The sequence below is a fragment of the Quercus robur genome, chromosome 5, assembly GCF_932294415.1.
Source record: "Quercus robur chromosome 5, dhQueRobu3.1, whole genome shotgun sequence".
NCBI lineage: Eukaryota > Viridiplantae > Streptophyta > Magnoliopsida > Fagales > Fagaceae > Quercus > Quercus robur.
In genome coordinates this window covers 68,901,494-68,927,075 of record NC_065538.1, presented here as the reverse complement: position 1 = coordinate 68,927,075, position 25,582 = coordinate 68,901,494, and the positions used below count along the sequence as shown (strand labels likewise).

At 34.6% G+C, this 25,582-nt stretch overlaps 3 protein-coding genes across 6 annotated transcripts; 2 read left to right on the top strand and 1 right to left on the bottom strand.

Annotated features, from left to right (window-relative positions):
- Nucleotides 1–867: 867 nt before the first annotated feature.
- LOC126726833 (putative disease resistance RPP13-like protein 3) lies at nt 868–4,451 on the bottom strand. 4 transcript variants are annotated; one of them, XR_007656078.1, is made up of 2 exons: nt 1,395–4,448; nt 868–1,283 (listed from the first exon to the last, which is right to left on the bottom strand). XR_007656078.1 is itself a non-coding variant. In XM_050432220.1 (2 exons), exons 1-2 carry the CDS (start codon nt 4,225–4,227, stop codon nt 1,758–1,760), a joined length of 2,004 nt encoding a protein of 667 aa, XP_050288177.1. In that variant the 5' UTR covers nt 4,228–4,449; the 3' UTR covers nt 1,608–1,757. The 4 variants fall into 4 exon arrangements, 3 of the variants coding, with proteins under 3 accessions (XP_050288176.1, XP_050288177.1, XP_050288178.1); XM_050432220.1 differs by lacking the exon at nt 868–1,283 and having other exon boundaries at nt 1,608–1,795; nt 2,262–4,449; XM_050432221.1 differs by lacking the exon at nt 868–1,283 and having other exon boundaries at nt 2,358–2,563; nt 2,709–4,451.
- An 8,480-nt stretch (nt 4,452–12,931) lies between these two features.
- LOC126728614 (uncharacterized) lies at nt 12,932–13,627 on the top strand. The gene has a single exon (XM_050434411.1). It carries the CDS (start codon nt 12,932–12,934, stop codon nt 13,625–13,627), a length of 696 nt encoding a protein of 231 aa, XP_050290368.1.
- Nucleotides 13,628–23,932: 10,305 nt separating this feature from the next.
- Nucleotides 23,933–24,713, top strand: LOC126729159 (pectinesterase inhibitor-like). The gene has a single exon (XM_050434852.1). It carries the CDS (start codon nt 23,967–23,969, stop codon nt 24,525–24,527), a length of 561 nt encoding a protein of 186 aa, XP_050290809.1. The 5' UTR covers nt 23,933–23,966; the 3' UTR covers nt 24,528–24,713.
- The last annotated feature ends 869 nt before the right edge of the window (nt 24,714–25,582 follow it).

The window sequence follows — 25,582 nt, the reverse complement described above, 5'->3', positions numbered from 1 at the left end:
GGCTTTGCCAAATTGCAGAAATTTTATTAAATTTTATATTTTTAAATAATTTTAGATTTATCAATTGTTTAGTGCCTTTTTTTTAAAATAATTATCAACTTAAAATTCAATTTGGAATTATCAATTTAATTTAGTAGGAAGAAATCTTACCCCTTATTTTAGTGAGATAATTATTTACACTAGATAATTTTTTCTTTTATCTTTATTAAATCTATTATAATATATAATTATTTATACATTTATTTTATAAGATTTTTTTTTTTTTTTTTTTTTTTGCGTTGCATGGGCTATAACTAGTATTATTATAAATCAGTACTTCTTGCCTTGGAGAAACTGTTTGTGCTGAAAAGTGAAAAGTATCAACGTTGGTATATGTTGGCCCGTTTTGAAATCTTAAAAAGGCCTGCTAGGCCCATGTATGATATTTGAACTACGGTTAGGCTGATCTCACAATCACTCCAAGTATTTAGTGGTTAGGTGTGTCATGTGTGGTTTTAAAGTGTTTATAATGTCTAATGTTCAATCCCTCACCACCCCCCCCACCCCCAAAAAAAAAAATTGTTATGAATTTTGGGCAACAACTCAGGCTAATGGGCTGGGCTAACGGGTTAGACTAATGGATTGGGCTAACAGGCCTGCCCAACAGGTGCTCATGGGTAAAGAAACCAACCCATAGTCTGCCCCACTGGGTTGTTGGGCCAGTCCACGGGTCATGGGCTATTTGATGACCATTAATAATGGTGCATGGTATTGTTACAATTTTAAATAGTTCAGGACAAGGGAACAACCAGGCTCATATAACCAGCCTCAAAGAAAATCATTTATTAAAGTCAGCCCTCAACGCTGTTGATCCGAAAGCACGAAGCCAAGGGCACTATTTGTTGGGCCTCATTGCTGTTACATACTATGTTTTGGGCAAGTGTTGTGGGCTTAAGTAGAATAAGCAAAAGGAGACTAGTATGCAAGCAATAGAGTCATTACTTGATTTTACACACAGCCCCTCTAAAATTGGCTAGGCATACAAATTGGTTATATCCAGGCTTTCCTCCCCAGTGTTGGCAGAAGACATTTTACAACAGTTCAACCAACAAAAGAAAAATTAAAAGTACAAACAATTAAAACTAACAGTTTAGAAGTGAAGTGTGTGGGGTTTTAGAATGAGATTGTAGCTAACTGACATGAAGCAAGTAGGTGATCACAGTGAGTCTACCCAGTAATTATCTGCCAAGGCTTACATGACAGACGTACGGGAACTACACGAGTGATCTGGTGCTCAAAGAGTCCTCAAGTCTCATCAAGAAAATAAAATTTGTAAATGCATACATTTTGAATAAAAATGGAACATACAAGAAGTAGAAAATATATTGGTTAACTACAGAATAAATAGGATTGACCTTGTTTCTGCACTACCATACGATGCTTTCATCTTTCCCTGTGTATTCATGCTAAGTCCCACATCTTCTCTCCATGTAGAACTAAGAGCATAACACATTTATTTTGCACCAGGAGAATCCACCCCATATGAGAACGCTGATCCTACATTCTAACAATAGATGGGATGTGTTGGATTTTATACCAATCATCTCCATTGTCTTGTTCAATCCTATCTTCAAATGTTTCAGGCATATCCTCCACGACCAATTCTTTTAGACTAGTCACATACTGTAATCCTTCAGGAAGCATCTTCAGTTCTCCGCAACCACTGATAAATAAGCGTCTAAGGCTTGGTAGTGCTCCTTCCTCCACTCGCCATTCCTCTAAATTATCCAAGTCCTGGAGTTCCAAGATATGGAGCCTAGGAAACCCATCAGAAGAGCAAATCATTTTCCTTCCAGAAAAGGAATTGGATAACAATTTGAGCATCCTAAGATTAGGTAGTCTCTCCAATGTCGTGAATGGGTCATGCACAAGTTGTGACATTTTCAGTGACAGTTTGCTTAGATTTGGCTGAATATGTTGTGGTTCAGGAAGCTTCTCTATAGGTCCAGAAAGATACAGCTTATGAATATTTTGACTCAAAATCAACCTCAAAGTGGGCTCCAAAATTGGATCAGTGCCAATTAAACTAAAATTTTCAAGATTGATTAATTTGAGAAGAGACTTGGACAATGCCTCAGCTTGTGAACCAAAACATCCATGGATTCCAAGTTTTCTAAGACTTGTCAACTTCCCCAAGAAATTAGGAATCCATATATTACCATAAATAGATACAGTTGATAAGGTTGCAAGGTTCATTGAAGAGACATAAGATGGTGGATTACCTGTTATAGCAGTCTTATGAAAATACAAGTGCCTTATACTTTGCATCTTCCAAATTTCATTTGGAACTCTGCTGATCTTTGTGCCCCTTATATCTAGTGTTTGCAGGTTCCTTAAGTTATCAATGGAGAATGGTATTCTTTGCAATTTAGTATTCTTCAATCCCAAGTATCGCAAATGAATGAGTTCTCTCATCTCTTTCGGTAATACATGGGCAGTCACACCCTCTAGATCTACCACCCTAAGCAACTTGTGGCTTCGAAGTAGGGATGTCCATTGGTCTCTCCTATGAAATTCTTCATATCTTGAGAAGCACAACATTGAACGAAGGTGAGAATTGGACTGCCTAAAATACATGTACGTCTCAAGAGTTGTATGGACTGCAATTCGACGTGTTGAAGTCATAGAGGGGCAAAAATTAACGTTCTCAAGGATTTGAAGAAACTTACATTCTTTTGCCTCAGACAATGCAAGATCTCGTAAAAGATCATGGATGCGGCAAGTCTTGATTTTCCCATTGTGCCTCTTTTCAGCCACTTGAATCATGCTTCTATCAACCAACTCCTCCAAAAAATCTTGAGCAACATCTTCCATAGATTCTTGACCCCTTTGTCGAACAAATCCTTCAGCTATCCACAACAGGATTAGTTTTCCCACTCGGATTTCAGAATCTTCAGGGAAAAGTCCAAAATAAAGGAAGCATGGCTTCAAATAATATGGCAAATCATTATAACTGAGAGCCAATATTTCCATCAGTTGCTTTGGATCATGAGTCAGCTGCCAGTCTACACTTTGCAACACCCTCAACCAAACACCAGGGGCCTTCTCTTTTCTAGAGAGAAGCCCTCCAAGAATAACAACTGCCAAAGGCAAGCCTCCGCATTTGGCAACAATCTGTTTTCCCAATCCCTCCAACTCGGGGGGACAAGCAATAGAATCACCTTCTTCTAAAAAGGCCTTCTTTGTGAATAGTTTCCAACTCTCAGCATCGTTTAGAAAACGTAATTCATGGATAGGGCTCCTTGGATCGCCGTGAATAGCTACATCCCTATTGCGAGTTGTAAATAGAACTCTGCTGCCATTCATTACATCTGGAAAGATGGCTTTTAAGTCATCCCAGGCCTCAATATTCCATATATCATCCATGACAATCAAGTACCTCTTCTTGCTCAACACTCTGGATACTCTCTCCTCTAGATCGTCTCTATTCATTGCTGCCAATATGCCTTTCTCGATCATCAAAACTTTTTTACCAATCTCATTAAGAAGCTCTCTCCCACTGTACTCTTGAGAAACATAAACCCAAGCACAAACATCAAAGTGTCTCTTAACATCGTTACAATTATACACTTTCTTGGCTAGAGTTGTTTTGCCCAAGCCACCCATCCCAACAATCGAAATAACACTTCGCCTTGGTGTTTTTTGATCAAGTAACCTCGTCACCAACATCTTGATGTCTTCATCGAAGCCAATGATATCATGATCATCAATCCGAGGAGAGGATCGCCTCCGCTCAATCAATCTATCACATGCATAACTACCCCTCTCTCCACCTATATTTTCAATCCCATATCTTACTCTACTGGTGGATATCTCTTGGATCCTTATCTTGATACTATGTATCTCCTTGGCAAGTTCACGCCTAGCTTCCAAATCACTGAAAAAGAATCTAGACCTCTTGATGAACCCAATGAATCCTGGTTTTTTGGGTCTGCTTCTTAACTTGAGGATGAAGATGTCGATGACATCTTCAACATCATAAGCAACATCTCTTATGTCTCTGACCCAATTCTTCACTCTTTCATCTCCCTTTTGCTTCACATCTGCATCTTTTAGGAAGCACTGTATTCGTGTCAACTCCCTGTCTATTAAGTCAACTTGTCCATGGACTTCATACAGTGACACTACTTCTTCAATGAGCAGATCAGAAAGCTTTCCTGTAACAAATGAAACAATAGCTTCTGCCATTTGTTGGGTTTTGTTTGCTTTAACTTGGTGCTTTGGAGTGCTGAACAGGTGGGTTTAGAAGCCAGATTCTGATCGGTATTCTAAGCTATTGCAATTGAGACTGAATTTTCTTGTGGCAGCTCTCCCAATTATTAGCCTTTTCACATTACATTTTCCATGAAATTTCCCAGCATCTTCTTTTCTATTAGGCGAAAATTCTTCAATATTGTTAATTGAAAGGGAGAGGTGGTCAAAATCAGGACAATTAGGATAGTGCGTTTCCAATAGAATCATATAAAAAGAGAATCCCACCCAACATTTCAACTTTTTAAGGAAGTCACACCATCTAGTCTTTTTTTAACCATTGACTTGCCTTTACAGTTTTAGTGTTTTAGTATACCTTTTACAATTGCAACTTCTTAATCATGCCTACATCATTTAGTCAAGCCATCAATTTGGTTTACTTTAGAAACTTTTGTTTTTCCATTCCCATTTTCCACTAGTCTAACAGCAGTCAATTATTAAAATCTGTCCATAACAAATTTCTCATCGATGGTCTAATGGTCTCTTCAATAATGAATGTGGCTTGACCCATGCTTGTGCCATTGTCTATAGTATACTAATGCATAAGAAGATCTTATGAAGTTAAGAGTTAGAGTGACGGAGCTAAGGGCCTGTTTGGGTAAGCCTTTTTCGTCACTCAATTTCCGTCACTCATCACTCATCACTCATCACTCATCACTCAATTTTTCACATCCGTTTGCCTTCATCACTCAGTTTCCATCACTCACTATTTTTCACACTATTTGGAGGGCCCACGCCTATCACAATGCAGCTTTTTTTTTTTTTTTTTTTTTTTTTTTTTTTTTTTTCACTAAGTTTGGTGAGTCTAGGTACTAAAGAAAAAAAAAAAAAAAAAAAGAATAGAACAGAACAGACGAACCAGTAAAAAAAAGAAAAAAAAAGAAGAGGTACGAACAGCCAACGCCAACCCAAAAAAAAAAAAAAAAAAAAAAAAAGTCAAAAGGTGGTCAAAAGTTGCGGCTGTGGGTCCCTCATGTGTGTTTATTTACGGAAATGCCATTGAGTTATGAGTTATGGAAACTGAAAACAGCCTTTTGTTGTTTTCAGTTTCCATAACTCATAACTCAAAAATCAGAGAATTGAGTGATGGAAACAGAGTTATCGTTTGGCCAAACAACCTTTTTGCTATGGGTCCCACTATTTTTGAGTTATGAGTTATGAAAACTGAGAATTGAGTTGTGGAAATTGCTTACCCAAACAGGCTCTAAGTCGTTGAATCGCACCAAGTCATAGATACACACAAAGTCTTATTCTCTCTCACATCTCTCTTGTAAAAAAGTAGTTATTCTCTCTTCTTCTTCTTCTTCTTCTTCTTTTTTTTATTTTATTTTATTTTATTTTATTTTTTTATTTTATATATATATATATATATTCTTTCTTGCAACTCTACTTTATTTTGATGAATTATTGTGATTTTTAAAACCCTATTTTGAGTTCGTACATTTTGAAGTTGTATTTTTTTAGTTCCACATCACGAGTAGTCTCTCTCTCTCTCTCTCTCTCTCTCTCTCTCTCTCTCTCTCTCTCTACAATAAAATTTAGAGAATAAATTATACATATTCAGTATAAGTTTAATATGAGTTTTGATTATCAAGATAATCTCTTTTAAGAAAATGAATAATTTGAATAATTTCTTTAAATAAAAATTACACACACACATATATATTTTGCTTAAATATATAATCAACCTCATGCAATTCATTTAAAAGTAACGACATTATAACAAATGAATAACTGCTCTAAAAATTATATTTGTGTATTCATAGCTTTGATGTTTAGAAAGACTGTCACTTAAATTTAGCCGTATCAAAGTGGACTGAAATGATCTACCGTTTATTCTCAAAGTGGACTGAAATGCTATATTAATGTGGCTCAATAAAAGTGTAGTAATAATAAATACTATACTTAAGATTTTAGATATTATGAGTTTGAGATTTATATATATATTTTTAATAAATTTGGATTTAGGTTAGGTGCTTTCAACCCAAACATGTATTTTCTCATTATGTAAGTGCACAAAAATAGATCGAAGTGGACCAAAAGGAATTGAAGTGATCTGAATGGACCAAATGGAACAAAGTGGACTAAAAGGACCAAATAGGACTAAATAAGAACGAATGGACTAAATAGGACCGAAGTAGACAGACTGGACCAAAGTGGACAGACTGTACCAAAAAGAAGTAATGTGGATTGAATAGGACTGAAGTGGATAGAATGGACCGAATAGAACCAAAGTGGACAAAATAGACGGAATAGGACCAAAGTGGACCGAATGGCACGAATAGGACTGAAGTGGATCAAAGTGGACAAAATGGACAGAATAGGACCAATATGGATTGAAATAGGACCAAATAAAAACCAAAATAGATGGAATGGACTGAATAGGACCAAAGTGGACAAAATGAACCGAAGTGGAAAGAATAGGACCAATATGGACGAAATAGGGCCAATGTGAACTGAATGGACCGAATTTGACTGAAGTGGACTGAATAAGATCGAATGAACTGAATTGGACCGAATAGAGCTTTAGTGGACTAAATTGGACTAAATAGGACAATTGGACCATATAGAACCAGTGTGGACTGAATAAGACTTTTGAATATTTATCATTTTTATTGCATTTTTAGGGCTCATATTTTTATTTTCTAATGTCTATTTTAGTATTTTCTTTGTATTTTTTTTAACTTAAAACTAAAGAGTTTAGCTCAAATATAATAGAATTTCATACTTTTTAACCCAAATATTATGAAAAAAAAAAAAAAAAATTTTTGAGCTAAACTTGAAAATGAAACCTACAAAAAGAATCAATTTAAGGCCCGATTAGTCTAAAATGGATTGAAAAGGGACCAAAATTGACCGAATTGGACCCAAGTGGAACAAGCTAGACCGAATATAAATTGTTTAATTTTTAGGGAGAACAAATTATCTTCAAAAAAGTTTAGAGAAAAAATTATACATTATATTACAATACAAAATAATTATTTATTCCTGTGCATTGCGTGGATCTGCAACTAGTATGTCATTATACATATCATTCTAGGATAGATTACACACATCATTTTGACATTTCGTCCTAAAATAGATTATACATGCCATCTTTATATGTCAACCTACGATAGATTTTACTTGTCATTTTAGGATAGATTTTACAAGTCATCCTAAGATAGATGATACATGCCATCCTAGGATAAGTTACATGTCTTTACCTTTGTGTCATTTCACATGTACATGCATATGTTTTAAGATCATAAAATTTCAAATGTTTCAATAGTTATTTAAATGTTGAAATGTAATATTAAATTCAAAACAAGGTATATCCTTTTGGATATGCGTTGTGAGGTGCCTAACACCTTTTTCATATATAACCGAATTTCTGAGTCTATAATTTCTGGCTTGAGATGTTTTTTCTAGTTTAGCTTAAGAGCCTTAGGATTTTCTTAGATAAATTTAGGAAATAAAATTTATTAAACTTATGTGACCAATCACACTATAGAATTTCAATAGTTGGTGGCAACTCCTTAAAATGAACATAGGTAAAAATATTCACTTGCACACATCCTACTCTAGTGTTGTACACATGTCACACACTTGTTTGTTTTTATAAACAACACGCACGTCGCCAAGTGCAAAATGTCCCAAACAATGGAACGTCGTTGAAACATGGTGAAAATCCGGGTACTACGTACAAAGGGGATATAATAAGAGTATTTTTTATGAGTCCCATGCACAGATTTTCAAGTACAATCCATGTGTCCAATTTTTGTTTCTTCTTTTCATTATGATTTGACTCCGTTGTCATCGAGAGTTTAAGACCTAGTTGTGTTTTGGCTATCAAGCTCATCACCTCCATCCTATACAAATCTCTTCTTCTCTTTTTTATTTCGATTTTAATTTAATTTATATTTATTTATCTTATGGTTTATGATTTAATTTTTCATCTAATTTATTATACCAATTAACAAATCACTGTGGTTAGTAGTCTAATTTGGTTTAATTTTAATTTTAATTATTTAATGGTTGCTTATAATGATTTTGATATATTTAATTTCTTTTAGTATTATGTCTTCTTGTATATGTAGTCTAGCTTTGTTATATACTTGTATTTAATTTTTATGAACATTTTGGACTTATTGTTGTTCAAGGAATTTGGAGAAATTCAAGGGAAAAATGACGTCAAGATGCTAAATTGTCATTTAGTTTGTCAATGTTTTGAGTACTAATAAGAATTGCTCTGGTTAAAAGTTTCTAACAAAAATCTTGCACCATAATAAGTCATTTGACTAAACCAATGCCCAGAGACATGCATGTATGTAAGTTTTTTTTTTTCTTGCATTGCGAATAAGTACGATAGTTTAGCCTCAATAGACAAATCTTTTAAAAAATCATATTGTTGTGTCCCAAAGCCTTGTGGCTGGATTACATTCACCTGCTGAGTAGTACCCGTGGATTTGCTAAGAAGATTGCCTCTGCCTCCAAGAGTTTAGCTTAATAAAGGACTCCTTCAGTTGCTTGTAACTGGGAGATTAGGTTGCTGTTATCTTTTGTTATTATCATTTGTTATTAGATTGTTATCTTTATCTAGGATAAGTGTTATAGTTTAGCCAAAGTTGTGGCTAAAGTAGAATAGCTGTCATTGTTATCAGCTATGGTTATTTGGTATGTATTTATGTGGAATCATGATGAATAAGAGGCAACAGAGAATTAAACCAAAATATCCTTTCCCTTTCCCCATTCTTGGAGATTAGTCGTCTCGAATAGACTACCATTCTATTAAACCAACCAGGACACATCATTTGGTATCAGAGCCAAAATGACGAACAACCCACCACCTACTCGTTCCACAACTAATGATGATCGGATAGCAGCCTTGGAGGTTAGTGACCATTCTATCCGGAGACAGATCGAAGTCCAAGGAGAAGAGTTCGCTAAGGAGTTTACTGATATCAAGGAGAGCGTAGAGGCCCTCGCCAACGCGATAGCTCAGATGGGACGAAGAATTGAAGGAATGAACAGCCACCGTGAAGAAGGCTCAGCTAGCCGGAATCGCGGTAACGGAGAAAACTCTGCTAGTCGTAATCATGGATCAGAAGGAACTAATGGAGGAACTGTTGGAGGAATACAAACTCGATTTTCTTAGGTGGATTTTCCTCAATTCAATGGAGAAGACCCAACGGGCTGGATCTACAAGGCAGAAAAATTCTTTCGTTATCAATGGACAGAAAATAGTGAGAAGATCACTCTGGCTTCCTTCCATTTGTTGGATGATGCTCTTCAATGGTACCAGTGGTTTGAGAAAACAAGGACAAATGTTTCATGGGAGGAGTTTACACATGCTTTGTGTGTCCGTTTTGGGCCATCAGATTATGAAGACTTTGATGAAGCTTTAGCCAAATTACGCCAAACCAGCACAGTGCGAGAATATCAAGCAAATTTTGAGCGTTTGGCAGCCCGAGTACAAGATTGGCCAGAAAAGGCTCTCATGGGAAGTTATATTGGTGGACTACGTGAAGAAATTCGCACCGAGGTAAAATTATTCAGACCCACTACCTTGGTCCATGCTACTAGTCTAGCCCGCTTACATGAAGACAAACTACAGAGGCTTAGACGCCCTTCCACCCAAACAAGACCAGCACTCCTACCCAGCCCACAACCTGCCAAGGGAAATATGCAACCACCCCAATCCTCTACCCCACGTTCACTTCACAACCCAACCTTTAAAAAACTTTCTTGGACAGAGATGCAAGCACGCCGTGACAAGGGACTGTGCTACAATTGTGATGAGAAATTTGGTCCAGGCCATTGATGCAAGACGCAGCAAGTATTTTTGCTCGAAGTCATAGGCGAAGAAGGAGAGATTGATGGTCCAATCATGACAATTGAGGAAGAGGAAGACTCAACCACCACTCTTGAAATCTCGCTACACGCCTTAGTGGGAGTATCTTCCCCACAAACTATGCGCATGACTGGGGTTATCAATGGAAGACCGCTACATATTCTCATTGATAGTGGGAGTACCCACAATTTTGTTAGTTTGAAATTTGCCAAGCGGATGGGGTGTTGCAAAACAGCGTCTCCAGCCTTTGCAGTGATGGTGGCCAATGGTGAACGGCTAACATGTGAAGAAATATATCTGGCTGTACCTATGGAGATCCAAGAGTACCGATTTCAAGCCAATGTATACCCCTTAGACTTACAAGGGTCAGATGTGGTCTTGGGAATGCAATGGTTGCAAGGCTTAGGTAGAGTTTTACATGATTGGAGTAAACTCACAATGGAGTTTTGGGACAAAGGGAAGAAATATGTGATATGTGGTGAAGATAGAGGTCGGGTTACGCAAGGCTCTGCACATCACGTTCAAAAGTTGGCATCCACCAACACTGGCGCTATTGTCATGCAACTACTTGGAACTACAGAACCTACTGTAGAGGAATCATTGAGCCAAAATCAAGCAGCAGCATTGAAGCAACTTTTGAAGCAATACCAGGCCATATTTCAAATCCCCACTACCTTGCCTCCACCACGATCTCATGACCATCGGATCACTTTGGAACCAGGAAGCGGACCGATTAATGTTAGACCATACCGCTACCCTCACATTCAAAAAAATGAGATAGAGAGGGCGGTGAAGGAGATGCTCACTACCGAAATTATACAACCCAGCTCTAGTCCATTCTCGTCGCCGGTCTTGCTAGTGAAAAAGAAAGACGGCTCTTGGCGTTTTTGTGTTGATTATCGAGCACTAAATCGCGCTACAGTGAAGGATCGTTACCCCATTCCTGCCATAGACGAGTTGTTAGATGAGTTACATGGTGCTGCACATTTCACTAAATTGGATCTCAAGTCGGGGTACCATCAAATTCGAGTGCAACCTGACGATGTCCATAAGACAGCGTTCCGCACCCATGACGGTCACTATGAGTTCCTTGTAATGCCTTTCGGCCTCACCAATGCACCTTCCACATTTCAATCACTCATGAATGACATATTTCGTGCCCGATTGCGAAGGTATGTACTAGTCTTTTTCGATGATATATTGGTTTATAGCAGAAATTGGAATGATCACTTGCACCATCTCCAAATGGTTTTCGACACCTTACTAGAAAACCAACTATATGTCAACCAATCTAAATGCTTAATTGGGCAGCGAAAGGTAGAATATTTGGGTCATATAATCAGTGCAGATGGAGTCTCAGCAGATCCTGCAAAGATTCGTAGCATGGAAGCATGGCCTACTCCAACAAACATCACCGCACTCCGTGGTTTCCTTGGATTGACTGGATACTACCGAAAATTCATTCGTAATTATGGCAGCATTGCAGCACCCTTGACAAAGTTATTGAAGAAGGATGCGTTCCATTGGAATGTCGAAGCAGAGGAGGCATTTCAAAATCTCAAGAAGGTCATGACTCAAGCACCAGTCCTTTCCTTGCCAAATTTTTCTAAGCAATTTGTGGTAGAAACCGACGCATCGGGTAAAGGTTTAGGTGTCGTGCTTATGCAGGAAGGACAACCGTTGGCTTTTTACAGCAAGGCCATATCGGGTCGATCCTTAGCTCGATCAACCTATGAGAAAGAACTTATGGCAATTGTTCACTCTGTCCATCACTGGCGGAATTACCTATTGGGTCGACGGTTTCGAATTCGTACAGATCACAGAAGTTTAAAATATCTTTTGGAGCAACGAATTACAACACTAGACTAGCAAAGGTGGATCGTGAAGCTTATGGGTTATGATTATGAGATTGAGTATCGTCCCGGACGAGAAAATAAGGCCGCTGATGCATTGTCACGGTTACATGGAGACTTGGTTGCCATTTCTTGTCCACGGCCAGCTTGGTTGGAAGAAATTCATTATGAAGCCCGTCATGACCCAAGTTTGGCTGACCTTCGAAATGCAATTAAAAAGGGAGAGGCTGCTGTTCAGAAATTTTCAAACAAGGATGGGTTGTTGTGGTACCAAGGGAGGCTGGTTCTACCTGCTGGATCTCGCCACAAGATGAAGGTTATCCATGAATTTCATGATACACCCATTGGTGGGCACTTTGGATCATTATGAACTTATAAACGAGTTGCAGCAAATTTTTACTGGGTGGGAATGAAGAGAGATATTTTGGAGTATGTTCGGCATTGCGATGTTTGTCAACGTAGTAAGTATGATTCTCAAACTCCAGGTGGGTTGCTTCAACCGTTACCGATCCCGGATCGTGTGTGGGAAGATGTCTCTATGGATTTTATTGAGGGACTTCCATCCTCTAATGGGTTTTCTGTTATACTTGTAGTGGTTGACCGACTCTCTAAATATGGGCATTTTATTGCCCTCAAGCACCCATATTCGGCTAAAACAGTGGCTAAAACCTTTGTCAAAGAGGTGGCGCGGTTGCATGGAATGCCGCGTTCCATTGTTTCAGACAGAGACCCGGTGTTCACAAGTTAATTCTGGGCAGAATACTTTCGTCTTCAAGGGTCTGAGCTGCATATGAGTTCGGCTTACCATCCGCAGAGTGACGGACAAACAAAGGTTCTTAATAGATGTTTGGAAACATATTTGAGGTGCTTTGTGAGTTCTAAACAGAAACAGTGGGTTCAGTGGCTTCCTTGGGCTGAGTTTTGGTACAATACTTCCTATCAAACCGCCACACGCATGACACCATTTGAGGTGGTCTATGGGCGATCTCCACCAACGATTCACAGATATGAGCATGGAACTACCGCAGTGGCGCAAGTTGAGAACACTTTGGGACAAAGAGATGAGATATTAAAGCAGCTAAGGGAGAATTTAGTGGAAGCCCAACATCGGATGAAATTGTATGAAGACCGCCACCGTCGTGAGCTAGAGTTTCAACCGGGTGAAATGGTTTATCTGAAGTTACAGCCCTTTCGGCAAATGTCCCTAAGAGTACGAGGGAATATGAAGCTCTCACTGCGTTTTTATGGACCTTATCAAATTGTTGAGCGGTTGGGGAAGGTGGCTTATCGATTGGAGTTGCCGACCCATTCTCGGTTACATCCGGTCTTTCATGTCTCGCAGTTAAAAAAGAAGCTAGGACATTTTGATCGTGTAGCACTAGAGTTACCTAAAGTGGGGGACAATGGCACAATGGTCTTGGAGCCCAAACGTATAATTGATTTTCGTTGGGTTAAGAATGGCAAGAAGGTGTTGCACGAAGCCTTGGTGCAGTGGGTTGGAGCCAGTGAGGAAGATGCCACGTGGGAGCCCTATGATGCACTCCAGCAACAATTTTCAAATTTAAATCTTGAGGACAAGATTTTTCTTCAAGGGGAGGGGAATGTTGTGTCCCAAAGCCTTGTGGCTGGATTACATTCACCTGCTGAGTAGTACCCGTGGATTTGCTAAGAAGATTGCCTCTGCCTCCAAGAGTTTAGCTTAATAAAGGACTCCTTCAGTTGCTTGTAACTGGGAGATTAGGTTGCTGTTATCTTTTGTTATTATCATTTGTTATTAGATTGTTATCTTTATCTAGGATAAGTGTTATAGTTTAGCCAAAGTTGTGGCTAAAGTAGAATAGCTGTCATTGTTATCAACTATGGTTATTTGGTATGTATTTAAGTGGAATCATGATGAATAAGAGGCAACAGAGAATTAAACCAAAATATCCTTTCCCTTTCCCCATTCTTGGAGATTAGTCGTCTCGAATAGACTACCATTCTATTAAACCAACCAGGACACATCACATATACTATATTGTAAAAGTTGCGTTTAATTGCCAAGTGGTTGCAGCAATTTTTTAGGTAGAAAAAACCGCTCAATTGTATTTATCTACTCTTCCTCTGGTGCTGCAATTATTTAGATAGACACAAAAGCTAACCACTATCAAGTCACCCTCAAGCATATTCAAATGAAAAGCACCTAGCTAGCCTTATTTTCAAAACCCCATTAAACCACTTCCGTCTTCAACCCATCATGTGGGATAAAAATTCACTCTAAGATCATAAATTTCTTTTTATAACAATGGCCACACCACAATATATATCCATTGATCAAATGGAAGAACAATGATTAAAGAAGGTGTCGGCACCTCCACTTCCACCACAGGCAAAACCAATTGTCATTGGTCTTTGTTGATCACCTTCAACAGTAACCATTGCACATCCGTTTGAGAATTGCTTATTTTTTGTAGTCTACTTAAATAATGTGAGACAAAAAATTAAAGTTAAAACCTAGTTTTTTTAGGGCTTCAAAGATTGTATTATCTCCAACTCTACTTCTAATGCGAGTAAAAAAAAAAAAAAGATTTTTTTTTTTAATAAAATTTTAATCAACTAATTCTCTCCAACTTGTACTTCTAATTTTTAAAATTTTTATAGAAATTTAGATGGTTCTTCATTTTATTTTGCATTGTAAATTTGAGTCCATTTTAGGGCTTTAAAAAGGATTTTTGGGTGACTTTTCTGATTGACAAAAGTGCAATTTTTATACGTGAAATTATTTTCCCCAAGAATTGTATTCTCTAAATTAATATGGACATGAATTCTGTTATAAAAAGAACATTTATTTTTACATATGTTTATGTCCTATGCATGGTTAGCACTGATAGAGAGTTTACTTGAGAGTCACAGGAGTATATGATAGCAAGTCATCCATTATTGTGTCTGATATGTGTTCTCGACAGAGTTAGATGACAAGTTCCCATTGGAATTATGCCGAGTCAAGTTGAATTGACCTTCTCTACTCACACCCGGACTACTTATGTTGTAATTTGGTATTTGAATATCAAGTACTAGCTAATTCAGAATTAACAACAAAGCTTATACATAGATATTGCAGCTCTTTCCGATAAATCAATGGGTATGTGACATGCATGTGTGTGCTCGATCTCATGTTAGTTTTTTTTTTTCATGTTTCAATGTGTTCTAAAATTGGATTTTGACGGCATATTTAAATTCATGGTTTTTTTTTTTTTTTTTTTTTCATATAAATATGGTGTGTCGTTTCTTGAAGCTTAAAAAACAATACTTTATGTAATTTATATTAGTTACATAGCCATAACTTATTTGCAATTCAATTAATTTTAGGCTTGTGAGAAGCATCATAAATTATCTTCAATTCATTATATCATGTACAAATGTTATTATGAGAGAGTCGGTACTTTATATGATAATTTTATAATTATATAATAATATTCAATTAAATGTTTTGCCATTTTTTCATATTAATAATGAGTTGAAATGTATTGGAGCATATATTAGATTAGGTATGTGTATAGGGGAAGGTGAAATGAGGAGATGTTGTCAAAGAAAGGTGCACCTCAATCCAAATTGTGTTGTGTGATTTCTTCCGAATAAATATTATTCATTATTTTTATTTAGTTAAACTATTTCCATTTTTTCCCTTAAAAAAAAACTATTTCCATTTTTCTAGTATTTGCACCAATAATTAGTTATTGATTTGTCTAACCAAAACCGTGCACGGGACAAGAAACAAGTTTTATTTTTACGTTATTTTTTTGAGAATCACAAGCAACTAGTCTATATATAAAAAGAGCTAATCCACAAAGCAACAGTAATTTTAGTTTATTCAATTCACACTGTTTCACCGGCTTCTTCCCCCCCCCCCCCCCCCCCCATATTGAACACACTTTTTATTTTTTATTTTTTTTCTCTACATATGAGCTGTTACTCTAAATAAATAAAATATTAGCACAACAAATTGTCACAATATTTTTACAATTGTTGAGGTGTTAATTCCTTATAAGCCAAAATAAAATAATAAAATATTATACTAGAACCTACCACAAATAAAAATAAAGGTATCGTTAAAAAAAATGAGACATCTACAACATTTTTCATAATATATACTTTCATAACAAATAATAGGTAATAAATTGTTATTGGTTCTAATTTAAGCTTACCAATGAAATTATTTTTTTGTCTACCAATAACAACCTGTAACAACTTACTACTTTATGATTTGTTGTGAAAATGTTGTAGACATAAGACATAGCATTTCTCTTGTGAAAAAATTAAGACAATTTGTTGTTGTTATAATATTTTCACAACTACTAAAGTGTCAATTCTTTATGAGTCAAAATAAAATATAATAAAATTATAAAAGTATTACGAAAATGTTGTACTATTATGTTGTGTTTCTACTTTCTAGAATTTTTTTTTTTTTGGTTTAGTTAACTTTGTTAAGCCAAAATTCACTATTTTACATACAGTTTTTTTAGATTGACTTTTTGTATTTTTTTTTAATTGTATTTTTATCTTTATGCACCATTTTAAGTAAAACACATAGTTTTACACACAAAAAAATAAATAAATAACTTAAGATAAAATCACTTTTTATTCTTTATGTTCGAGGTAGTTCACAATTCTTACTTAAAACTTTAAAATCAAGCAATTTTCCCCTTAATATTTTGGAAAGAGCTAATATGTCATATTGTTATTTTCTTAGTTAAACCCTAATAAAAGCTTATGACTCTTAAAATATTACACTGTGTAATGTTTAAAATACTCCCACTAAATTTTAACGTTCCAAAAATTTATTTCTTCACTTATTTTGAGTTTTAGATGGTGGTAATGTTTAGAAAGTTGGAATCGTGATATAAAGTGTTTTATTTATTACCTAAAGGAAATTAGTTTTCTAGGTTTAAAGCTTCAAAATTTATAATTTATCTAATGGAAAATTTGATGACACGTGCCTTTTATTATCTTCTTCTTCTTCTTCTTCTTCTCTCTCTCTTCCCCCCCCCCCCTCCCTTTTCTTGCCTAAAATGGGTGTTCATTAAAAACTATGTAAGCTAAACATTGCACATAGACTCATGTAGAATGATAAAGAAGAAAGTATGAATGAAAAAATTTTCATTGTGTTGTTGAAGGTATTTGATGAAAAGTTTCAATTGTAGCATATGACATCATTCATTCTGAAAATTTAAATATTGTGACAATATCTTAGCAAAACTCAATTACTTATTGTTAGAAGATTATGATATTCGTTTTCATTCTTAGAAGTTTTTAGTGAGTGGATATTACCTTTAGCAAATAAGTACTAAAATACTATTATAATAAAATAGATATTCATATGTTAAATAGCTACCATAACTTTGTGTATAACATACATTTTTTATGTATATAATTTCATACTTCTTCAAATAAAAATTTTATCTTAATTTTTTCACTCAAGAGGTAGCATGTGCCTTGCACGTGCCACCTTAACTAGTTTATACTAAAAAGCCTATCTTAAAAAAAAAAAAAAAAAAAAAAAAAAAAAAAAAAAAAGGTTTAACTAAAAAGGAAAGTGGACCCTTATCTCTTTTCTGCCCTAGATGAAAGAACCAAAATAAGATTTCTATATTCATTGGTGTCGTCCTTTTCCTTCAAGAAAAGTTGAGCACCTTGCTTTGGAAAAACCAACGGTTGACTACTTGCAATGGCGGCTTTAGGAATTTTTCTCAGAGTGTTCTTGGGTGGGCTTGCTCTGTTACAATTTTTTTTTCTTCAGATTCTCTGTTACAATTTTTTCTTTTTTAGATTTTAGTTCAATTTTTTTTTTTTAGCTTTTTCTTTTTGCTTGAAAGCAATGTTATGATTACTGTTTTGGATTCTGTTTCGGTTTGTTTATTGGAACGGAATATTTTGGTACCGATCTATTTCGACGTACCGTTTCAGGGTGTTTCAGGGTTTCTAAAAAAATTTAAAAATAATATATATTTATATTTTCTTATACAATATAAAATTATTGATCCAAATATGTAAACCTCAAATAAAACAAATCATTTAGTTTTTCTTTTTTGACACACAAATCATTTAGTTATTATATAACAATTACTGTTTTAGAATATTAAAACATAAATATGTAATTAAATAATGAAAAACAACAACCAAAAAAATACAATAAGAGTGTATATATGCATATCAACCCACTGCAAAACTGCTTAACATAGTTTTTTTTTTTTTTTTTTTTTTTTTTTTATTCACTTACTTTTAAGGGACCACAGACCACTACCCCAATTCAATGCCACGGCCCCATCCACCCCACACTAAGAGACAAGGGCCGATCAGCAATTTCAACACAATTACATATTTTTATATTTACATACACTTACACAAAAAGAAAAAAGTTAAGCAATTTATATTGTCAAAAGATAAGTCTAAGTCACAAGACTCACAACACAAGTTAGACTATGAGAGAGAGAGAGAGAGAGAGAGAGAGAGAGAGAGAGAGAGAGTTGAAATACCTTGATGTTGCCTGAGGTCAAGGGCGGCATCGCCGCGGCACGTTGAAGGTTGAGGTTCTTTTTTCCCGATCTCGCTTTTGCCGTCGCTGATCTTGCAATCTCCGATCTGGGCCAAGTCAATCTCCGATCTCGCCGTCGTAGTGTTGCTGAGTCCTTTTTTTTTTTTTTAAGAATCGTTGCCTTGCCCTTGCTGAGTTGCTGCTGCTACTGAGAAGTGACTCAAGTGAGGATGTGAGGTTCTTATTAGGTTAGGAATTGTTTTAGTTTAAAATATGATTGGGTAGTGAGTAATTTATATTTTGTTAGAACATGTATGATTCAATGATAGGAACATATGTCACTATTTAAGTAATTGGTTAATCTTTTGACAAAACGCACTTTACTTGTAATTGGGTAAATCTAGGATGTGTTTAATGTTTCAAGAAATAAGGTTTCAAATTCAAGTGTTAAAGCCATACAAGTCTGTCCAATAATCAAGTCAGAAGGTGCAGTATTTTAAAGCTCGATAGCTAGCATCTATCGAGGTTTAAAGAGAGCTGTTTCAGCTCGAAACTCGACAATTGCTCGGCAGATAAGGTATCTATTAAGATTTATGAAGTTCAGATTTTCAGTTATGATTTTCATCAAATCCGTGAATGTATGTTTGGGATTTCTTTTCACATAATCCTAAACATATATAAGGATTATTTTAAGGGCCGTAAAAGGTGACACAAGTTGCACAAGAACACAATTCTATAGTGTGAAGAAGAGTGTGATCGGAAACCTAGTTTGCCCTAGTTCTTGAAGAAGCTACTATGTTTGTACACTATAGGGTTTTATGACCAAGTAATTTCATGATCTTCATCATGTGATGAACTGAAGAACTTTGCAGCCAACATCCTTCTCAAGTTGGTGATCAAGTCGCATACTAGGATCCGTGCAATTGGTTAGTCACGTACTGGGAGTCGTGCATTGAAAATAAGAGATTGTCACTACAGAACAAGTCCAATTGGGTATTGGGGTAAGAGTTAAACTGTAGGTTGGTATAAGGCACTGGGATTCCTTTACTTGTAACTACTTGTTTTGGTAATAGTGGATTCTTGGGAGTGGTGACCTTAAAATCACCCGGTGGAGTTTTTGCTGTGTAGGTTTTCCCCATTCGTAAACAAATCACCTTATCAATTTATTTTCCACTGCATACTTTAGTTAATTGGTGATTTGTTTGTGCTGCCACGTACAATTGCATGTTAATTTGATTAATTAATAAACTTGGTTAATTAATCAATTAATTCATTACAATGGGTCAATACGTTTTTGGCCTATCATATTTGTTGAGAATACATGGGTTTGCTCTTTGCTGGGCTTGCACCGATCAGTCTTGTACCAATCAGAGTTTTTTTTTTTTTTTTTTTTTTTTTTGAGAATCTATTGGGCTTTTTTTCCTGGTGGGCTTGCCTGTTACAAATTATTATTATTATTTTTAGATTTTAGTTCAAATTTTTTTGGGCTTTTTTTTTTTTTTTTTGCTTGAAAGTAGAACAAATAATTTTTTTTTTTTTTTTGGTTTTATTTGAGTGTGTTCCTCATTTTGATTGAGGGTGTTCCTAATTTTTTTTTAGAGGGTAAACAAATAAAAAAAATTTAATTATTATATATAATTTTTTTTTTCAGGTCAATGTGTTCCTAGGAACACCCTGACATGAACGTGGCACCGCGACTGACTACTTGACAAGCTTAGTTATATTATCTACTTCAACAACTTGTGCCAAGCTTATCCGCAAAACTGATAAGACTTTTTTTTCATTTTTCTTTTTTTAAGAAACAAAAAAAAAAAAAAAAAAAAAGTGATAAGCCTCTCCAATTTAAGTAACTTTGATCATGGTAAATTTTAAATTATTTAATATGTTTTGTTAGGTGTAATTAATTTTTTTTAAATTATAATTAAATTCAGTTACTTGGTTATATCAACTAATACAGTAAAAACATTATTATATTTTTCAAGAACTACTAAATTCAAGCACGTGTTTCATTAGCCAATACAATATATTATTAAATTTAATTAGACAATCTAAGATATAATACTTAAGGAATTGCATCCAAATTTTTTCTTTATTTGATATATGTGGACGCTTGTTATCATATAAATTTTAGGAAGCTAAATTTTATTCTATCTTTCTATTTCTTGTCAAAAGACTTGTAACTCAATTGGCATTTCAAGTTATTTTCAAAAAATTATTCTCAAAAAAAAAAATTTTTTTTCCAAAAAAGAAACGTTCTTCCTTCTTATGGTAATCCGTTACATGCAAAATACATATCGGTTTAAGTGACACTTATTACGCTGCCATCACCACCAAGATTTGGGTTGACCAGAGTGCATAGCTTTCATGGCACTGTGGTGAACTTAAGCTATTAGATTCATTTCACACTGCAATGAACCATCTAAATAATTTGCTCGAGCTGTGCAAGTCTGTAGATATGCACTCTTGTGATCTTTGGCAGCTTAGCACTGGACTAATAATGCTTTTATAATAGAGCTTATAAATAGCTCAAACTTGTAATGCAACAAAAGGCTTTTCATTTACTTAATTAAATGACTCTTCTTAAATTTTGTTTTTTTCACCCTGAACTTACTAAGAGTCTTATGATTTGATATTATCTTGTTCTTTCTATTTGAATTGAATAGGAAGAAGGAGCAATATCTATTACAAACTGTTTGTTACACATAAAGTTGTCGGTAAAAATTTTTAAATTGATATTGTGACTTGTAACATAGTTGTGTGTAATCAGTGGGAGGACAAGATTTTAGTTTAGATGGGGCAATAATATAAGACAAACATTTTTTTTTTTGAGAGAAATCCAACTTATGGCATCCGCTCCTAATGATATAGCTATTTATCATTAAACCAAAACACCAATCGGTTTGGTCTAGAATGCAAAATTAATCCAAAAACAAGTAATTAACATTAACAAAAATAACAATTATATAATACTATATTCATCAATGCAATTTATTTTCATACTTCTAAAATTTGATCTAGACTTAATTCATGACTAATAACAATCAATTTGAAAGATTAATCTAAGTACATAGTATGTACTAGTTTGATTATTGAAAATAAATTGAAATAATTAAAACAAAGTAAAAGGATCAAAAGTATAGCAATATACCAGGAAAATTGTATATCAGTTCATTGCCTTAAATGTTTCTAAAAAAATATGTAAATTTTGAGATTTTAGCAAAAACTTAGAACTTGAAACTATGTACGAGTTCATAGAATGACAAGGAAAAAAAATATTCAGTGAAGGAATAGAGGCAATATGAGACACTTGTGTGTGTTATTATTATTTTATTTTTGGAGTTATTTTAAGTTTAAATTATTGGTCCACTACACAAAGTCTTTGGGTTATAATAAAATGAGAAAGATGAACTTCTTTTTTAGAAATTTGAATCACAACAAGTCTTTTATGCAAAATAATGCCTCGATTCTCTCGTTACTTATATACCAGTTTGTAACTCCATGCATATGCATAGATATACTTAAAACACACACATTAAAATGCATAGTATAACTCTTACATATATAATTTAAATATTATTGATAGTCATTCTTATATTTTTTTTTTAACTCTTTAAAAAGTCTTGTAAGAATATTAGGTAGAAAATGTAAATTGTTCATTTTTTAAATATTTTTATGTTCATTAATTTTTTTGTAAACAATAACTCACTTGAATGGAGACTTATGATATGGTCTCACATTTAATTCTAAAATTAAGAAATAAAACCCTCTCTAAAAATAAATTATTTAGGACACATAATGCAAAATTTGACCTCAATTGTAGAATCTAATTGGATTTTCTCTAAATTTTACCTATTAATATATATATTTATATATATTTATAGATGACTTATAAATTTGAATTGCTTTTAGTTATACAAAAAAAAAAAAAAAAAAAAAAAAAAAAAAAAAAAAAAAACTCATAAATATAAAATCATTCAAACTCTCTCTTCCTTTAATTTTATATATAGTGTTAGATATATGATTATGTTTTTTATGATTTATTTATATTAAACTCTTCGTTTTCTACACTAAATTAACTTATTTGGCACAAAAATTAAAAAAAAAAATTTTGATTAGATGGGACATATATATATATGACTTATAAACTTGAATTGTTTTTAGTCTATAAAAAAAAGCTCATAAATATAAAATCATTCAAAAATTATGTTTTTTTTTTTTGGTAGTTTACTTATATTGAACTCCTCGTTTTTTACATTAAATTAACTCATTTGGTACAAAAATTAAAAAATTTAGATTAAATGAGACACATGTTACAAAATCAAACTCTAATTGAAATATAATTTTTACATTGAATTAACTCACTTAGCACAAAAATTTAAAAACTTAGATTAGATGGAACATGTGGCGCAAAATTAGATTCTAATTGAATTTCAATTTAAAATCTAATTGGATTTTCTCTCAACTTTATCTATTATTATATTTGTAGATTAAAGTGTAGCCCCATGCATATGTACAGGAACAATTAAAAAAAAATCACAATTACATAGTTCAAATTATATTTTTTTTACAAGAGGTTCAAATTATATATAGTATTAGTTTACACTTTTTTTAAACCATACATATTTATAATATGTAATGGTTTCTCATTATATATATATATATATATATATATATATATAAAATTTAGAATATAATTAGTTTTAAACTCTTCTGGTTTTTGTATCTAATAATTTATTTGCCACAAAATTAAAAAATTTAGATGGAAACATGATGGAAAATTAGACTCCAGTTGTTATTGGTAGACAAGAAAGTAATTTCAGTAATGAATTTAAATTCAAAATCCATAACAACCTGCCACTTTGAATTTGTTGTGAAAATGTTATGGGCGTAGCACTTATTTGTAACATACAAATCTTTCATTCTTCTTTTAATAAACCTGTCATACCTAACTTACCTGTTAAAGAAGGAGGGGAGACAAAACTAATTATTGTTGAGCAAACTTACCTCCTATATTAAAGTTATTTTTTGGGCAAGGTAAATGTGCCCCTCCCCACTCCTCTTTTGCCTCCACCCCTATGTGTAATAATCATTTTCCGGGAAGGTTTGAAAGTTGAAACCCACCTTCCTTCTTCCACTAAAAATCTACTTATTAAAAGTAAGACTAAGATCACATTTATTTCGCTTTCAAAAAAAAAAAAGATCACATTTATTTCGACCATAAATAGCAGCATCTTAAACAGAAAAGAAAAGAAAAAAAAAACATTACATTTACTTGCACGTTCCAATTGAAAAATAAATATTTAAGGATAATTATACAATGACAACTCAGATTTGTCCTTGATTGAATGATTGGCTGATGGTTCAATTTCCCCATCTACTGCTCATGTAGCAAGGAAGATATATATATAGACACACCAACGAAGCTGCCACAAAATACAGCACATCTATTCTACTCAGTTTTTTCATCCAAAAAAAAAAAATGAAAATAGTCGCATATTCTTATCTTTGTCTCTCCTTGTTATTTGCTGTCTCCATCTTCATCCAACCCTCCTATGCTGCTGCTGCTGCTGCTGCTGCTACTACAGCTATTCAGCCAACCAATCTTGTGAAAAAAGTATGTAGCCAAACCTCCAATTACAACTTCTGTGTTGAGACTCTTTATGCCGATCCACGTACCCCAGAAGCCGATCGCTATGTGCTGGCCTATGTCATATTTGGCTCGGCCTACCAGAGCGCCACCACCACTCACGACCGAATAAATTTGCTGCTAAAGAATGCCACCGCAAGCCAAATGCCACGTCTCAAAAGGTGTGATCGTGATTACACCAAGGCTGTTTCGAAGCTACTAGAGGCTCACGATGACTTGGACTCTGAGACCTTTGACTCCTTGGCTAAGTTGTCTCGTATTGCATCTTCTGCTGCTGCTGATTGTGAAACCTCTTTTAAGGGAACCCGTTCTCCACTCACCACCAATAACAAGGGTTTGAAGGGTCTCTGTGAAATTTGTGCAGTTGTATCTAAACTGTTTGTAATGTCCTAGTTTGTGAGAATGAGATTATATATAGTCATGTAAGATCCATATGTGACTTGGCTGCAATGTTAATAACATAGAGAATCCACATAATATGACTGTTTATTTTGTTGGGTGTTCCTTTTTTCTATGAGGAAGTTCAAGTGAAATGGATTTTATCCATTTCTTGATTGAACTTATTTTTGTTTTTAATTATATGAATTCTTTAAATTTATCATATTTGATTTGGATGATGAAATTAATTCATTCAAAATTGGGAGAACCTGAGTACACTTTTGGCAGAGATGTAATTGTTTACTTTAACTGATTATTATCATGCCAAATACCATTAAGGACTTTTAGCTTAGTTGGTTGCATCATGCCAACATCACTAGGAGTGAATACCGGTCCCACAAATCAATACGTTTTGGCAAGAAATGAATATAATTTGTGGCGTAAATCAAGCTCTGCTTTCTAGGGAAAAATTTGTGTCGAAAATAGATGGAATATGAGGTTAATAAGGCTGCGTTTGTTTTGGGTGTAAATGATTCCTATAATTCATTTTACACCCAGAAGCATGTTTGGGTGCACATGTAAAATAAAGTTTTCCGGAAAATGAAAAACTTTGACCGTAAAATAAGGCCTTTGACCCGGAAAATGATTTACATTTCTGTTTTACCTTCAAATCATTTCCGGACTCAGACACCCAAAGAGAGAAAGAGAGAGAGTGAGCTAGATTGCGCCCCAACGCCAGACGTGTCGGCAAGCTCGCGCCGGCGAGATCGTCCCGCCGAGATCGTGCCGTCCTCCTTTGGGTCAGATAATCGCCGCCGAGATCGTCCCGTCAAGATCGTGCCGGCAAGATCATGCCTTTGATCACCTCGTCGTCACCGCCCTCTAGATCACCTCGTCATCCGCCACTCGCCAATCTGCTTTCTCTCTTTGATCTTTGATTTTTTTGTTGTTGTTGTGGTGGTGATTTGGTGGTTTTTGTGTTGTGTGGTGGTGGGTTTTGTGTGGATAGTGGTGGATTTTCTGTGGGTGCTGGTGGATTTTCTGATATAAAATTTGTTTGAAAGCTGAGA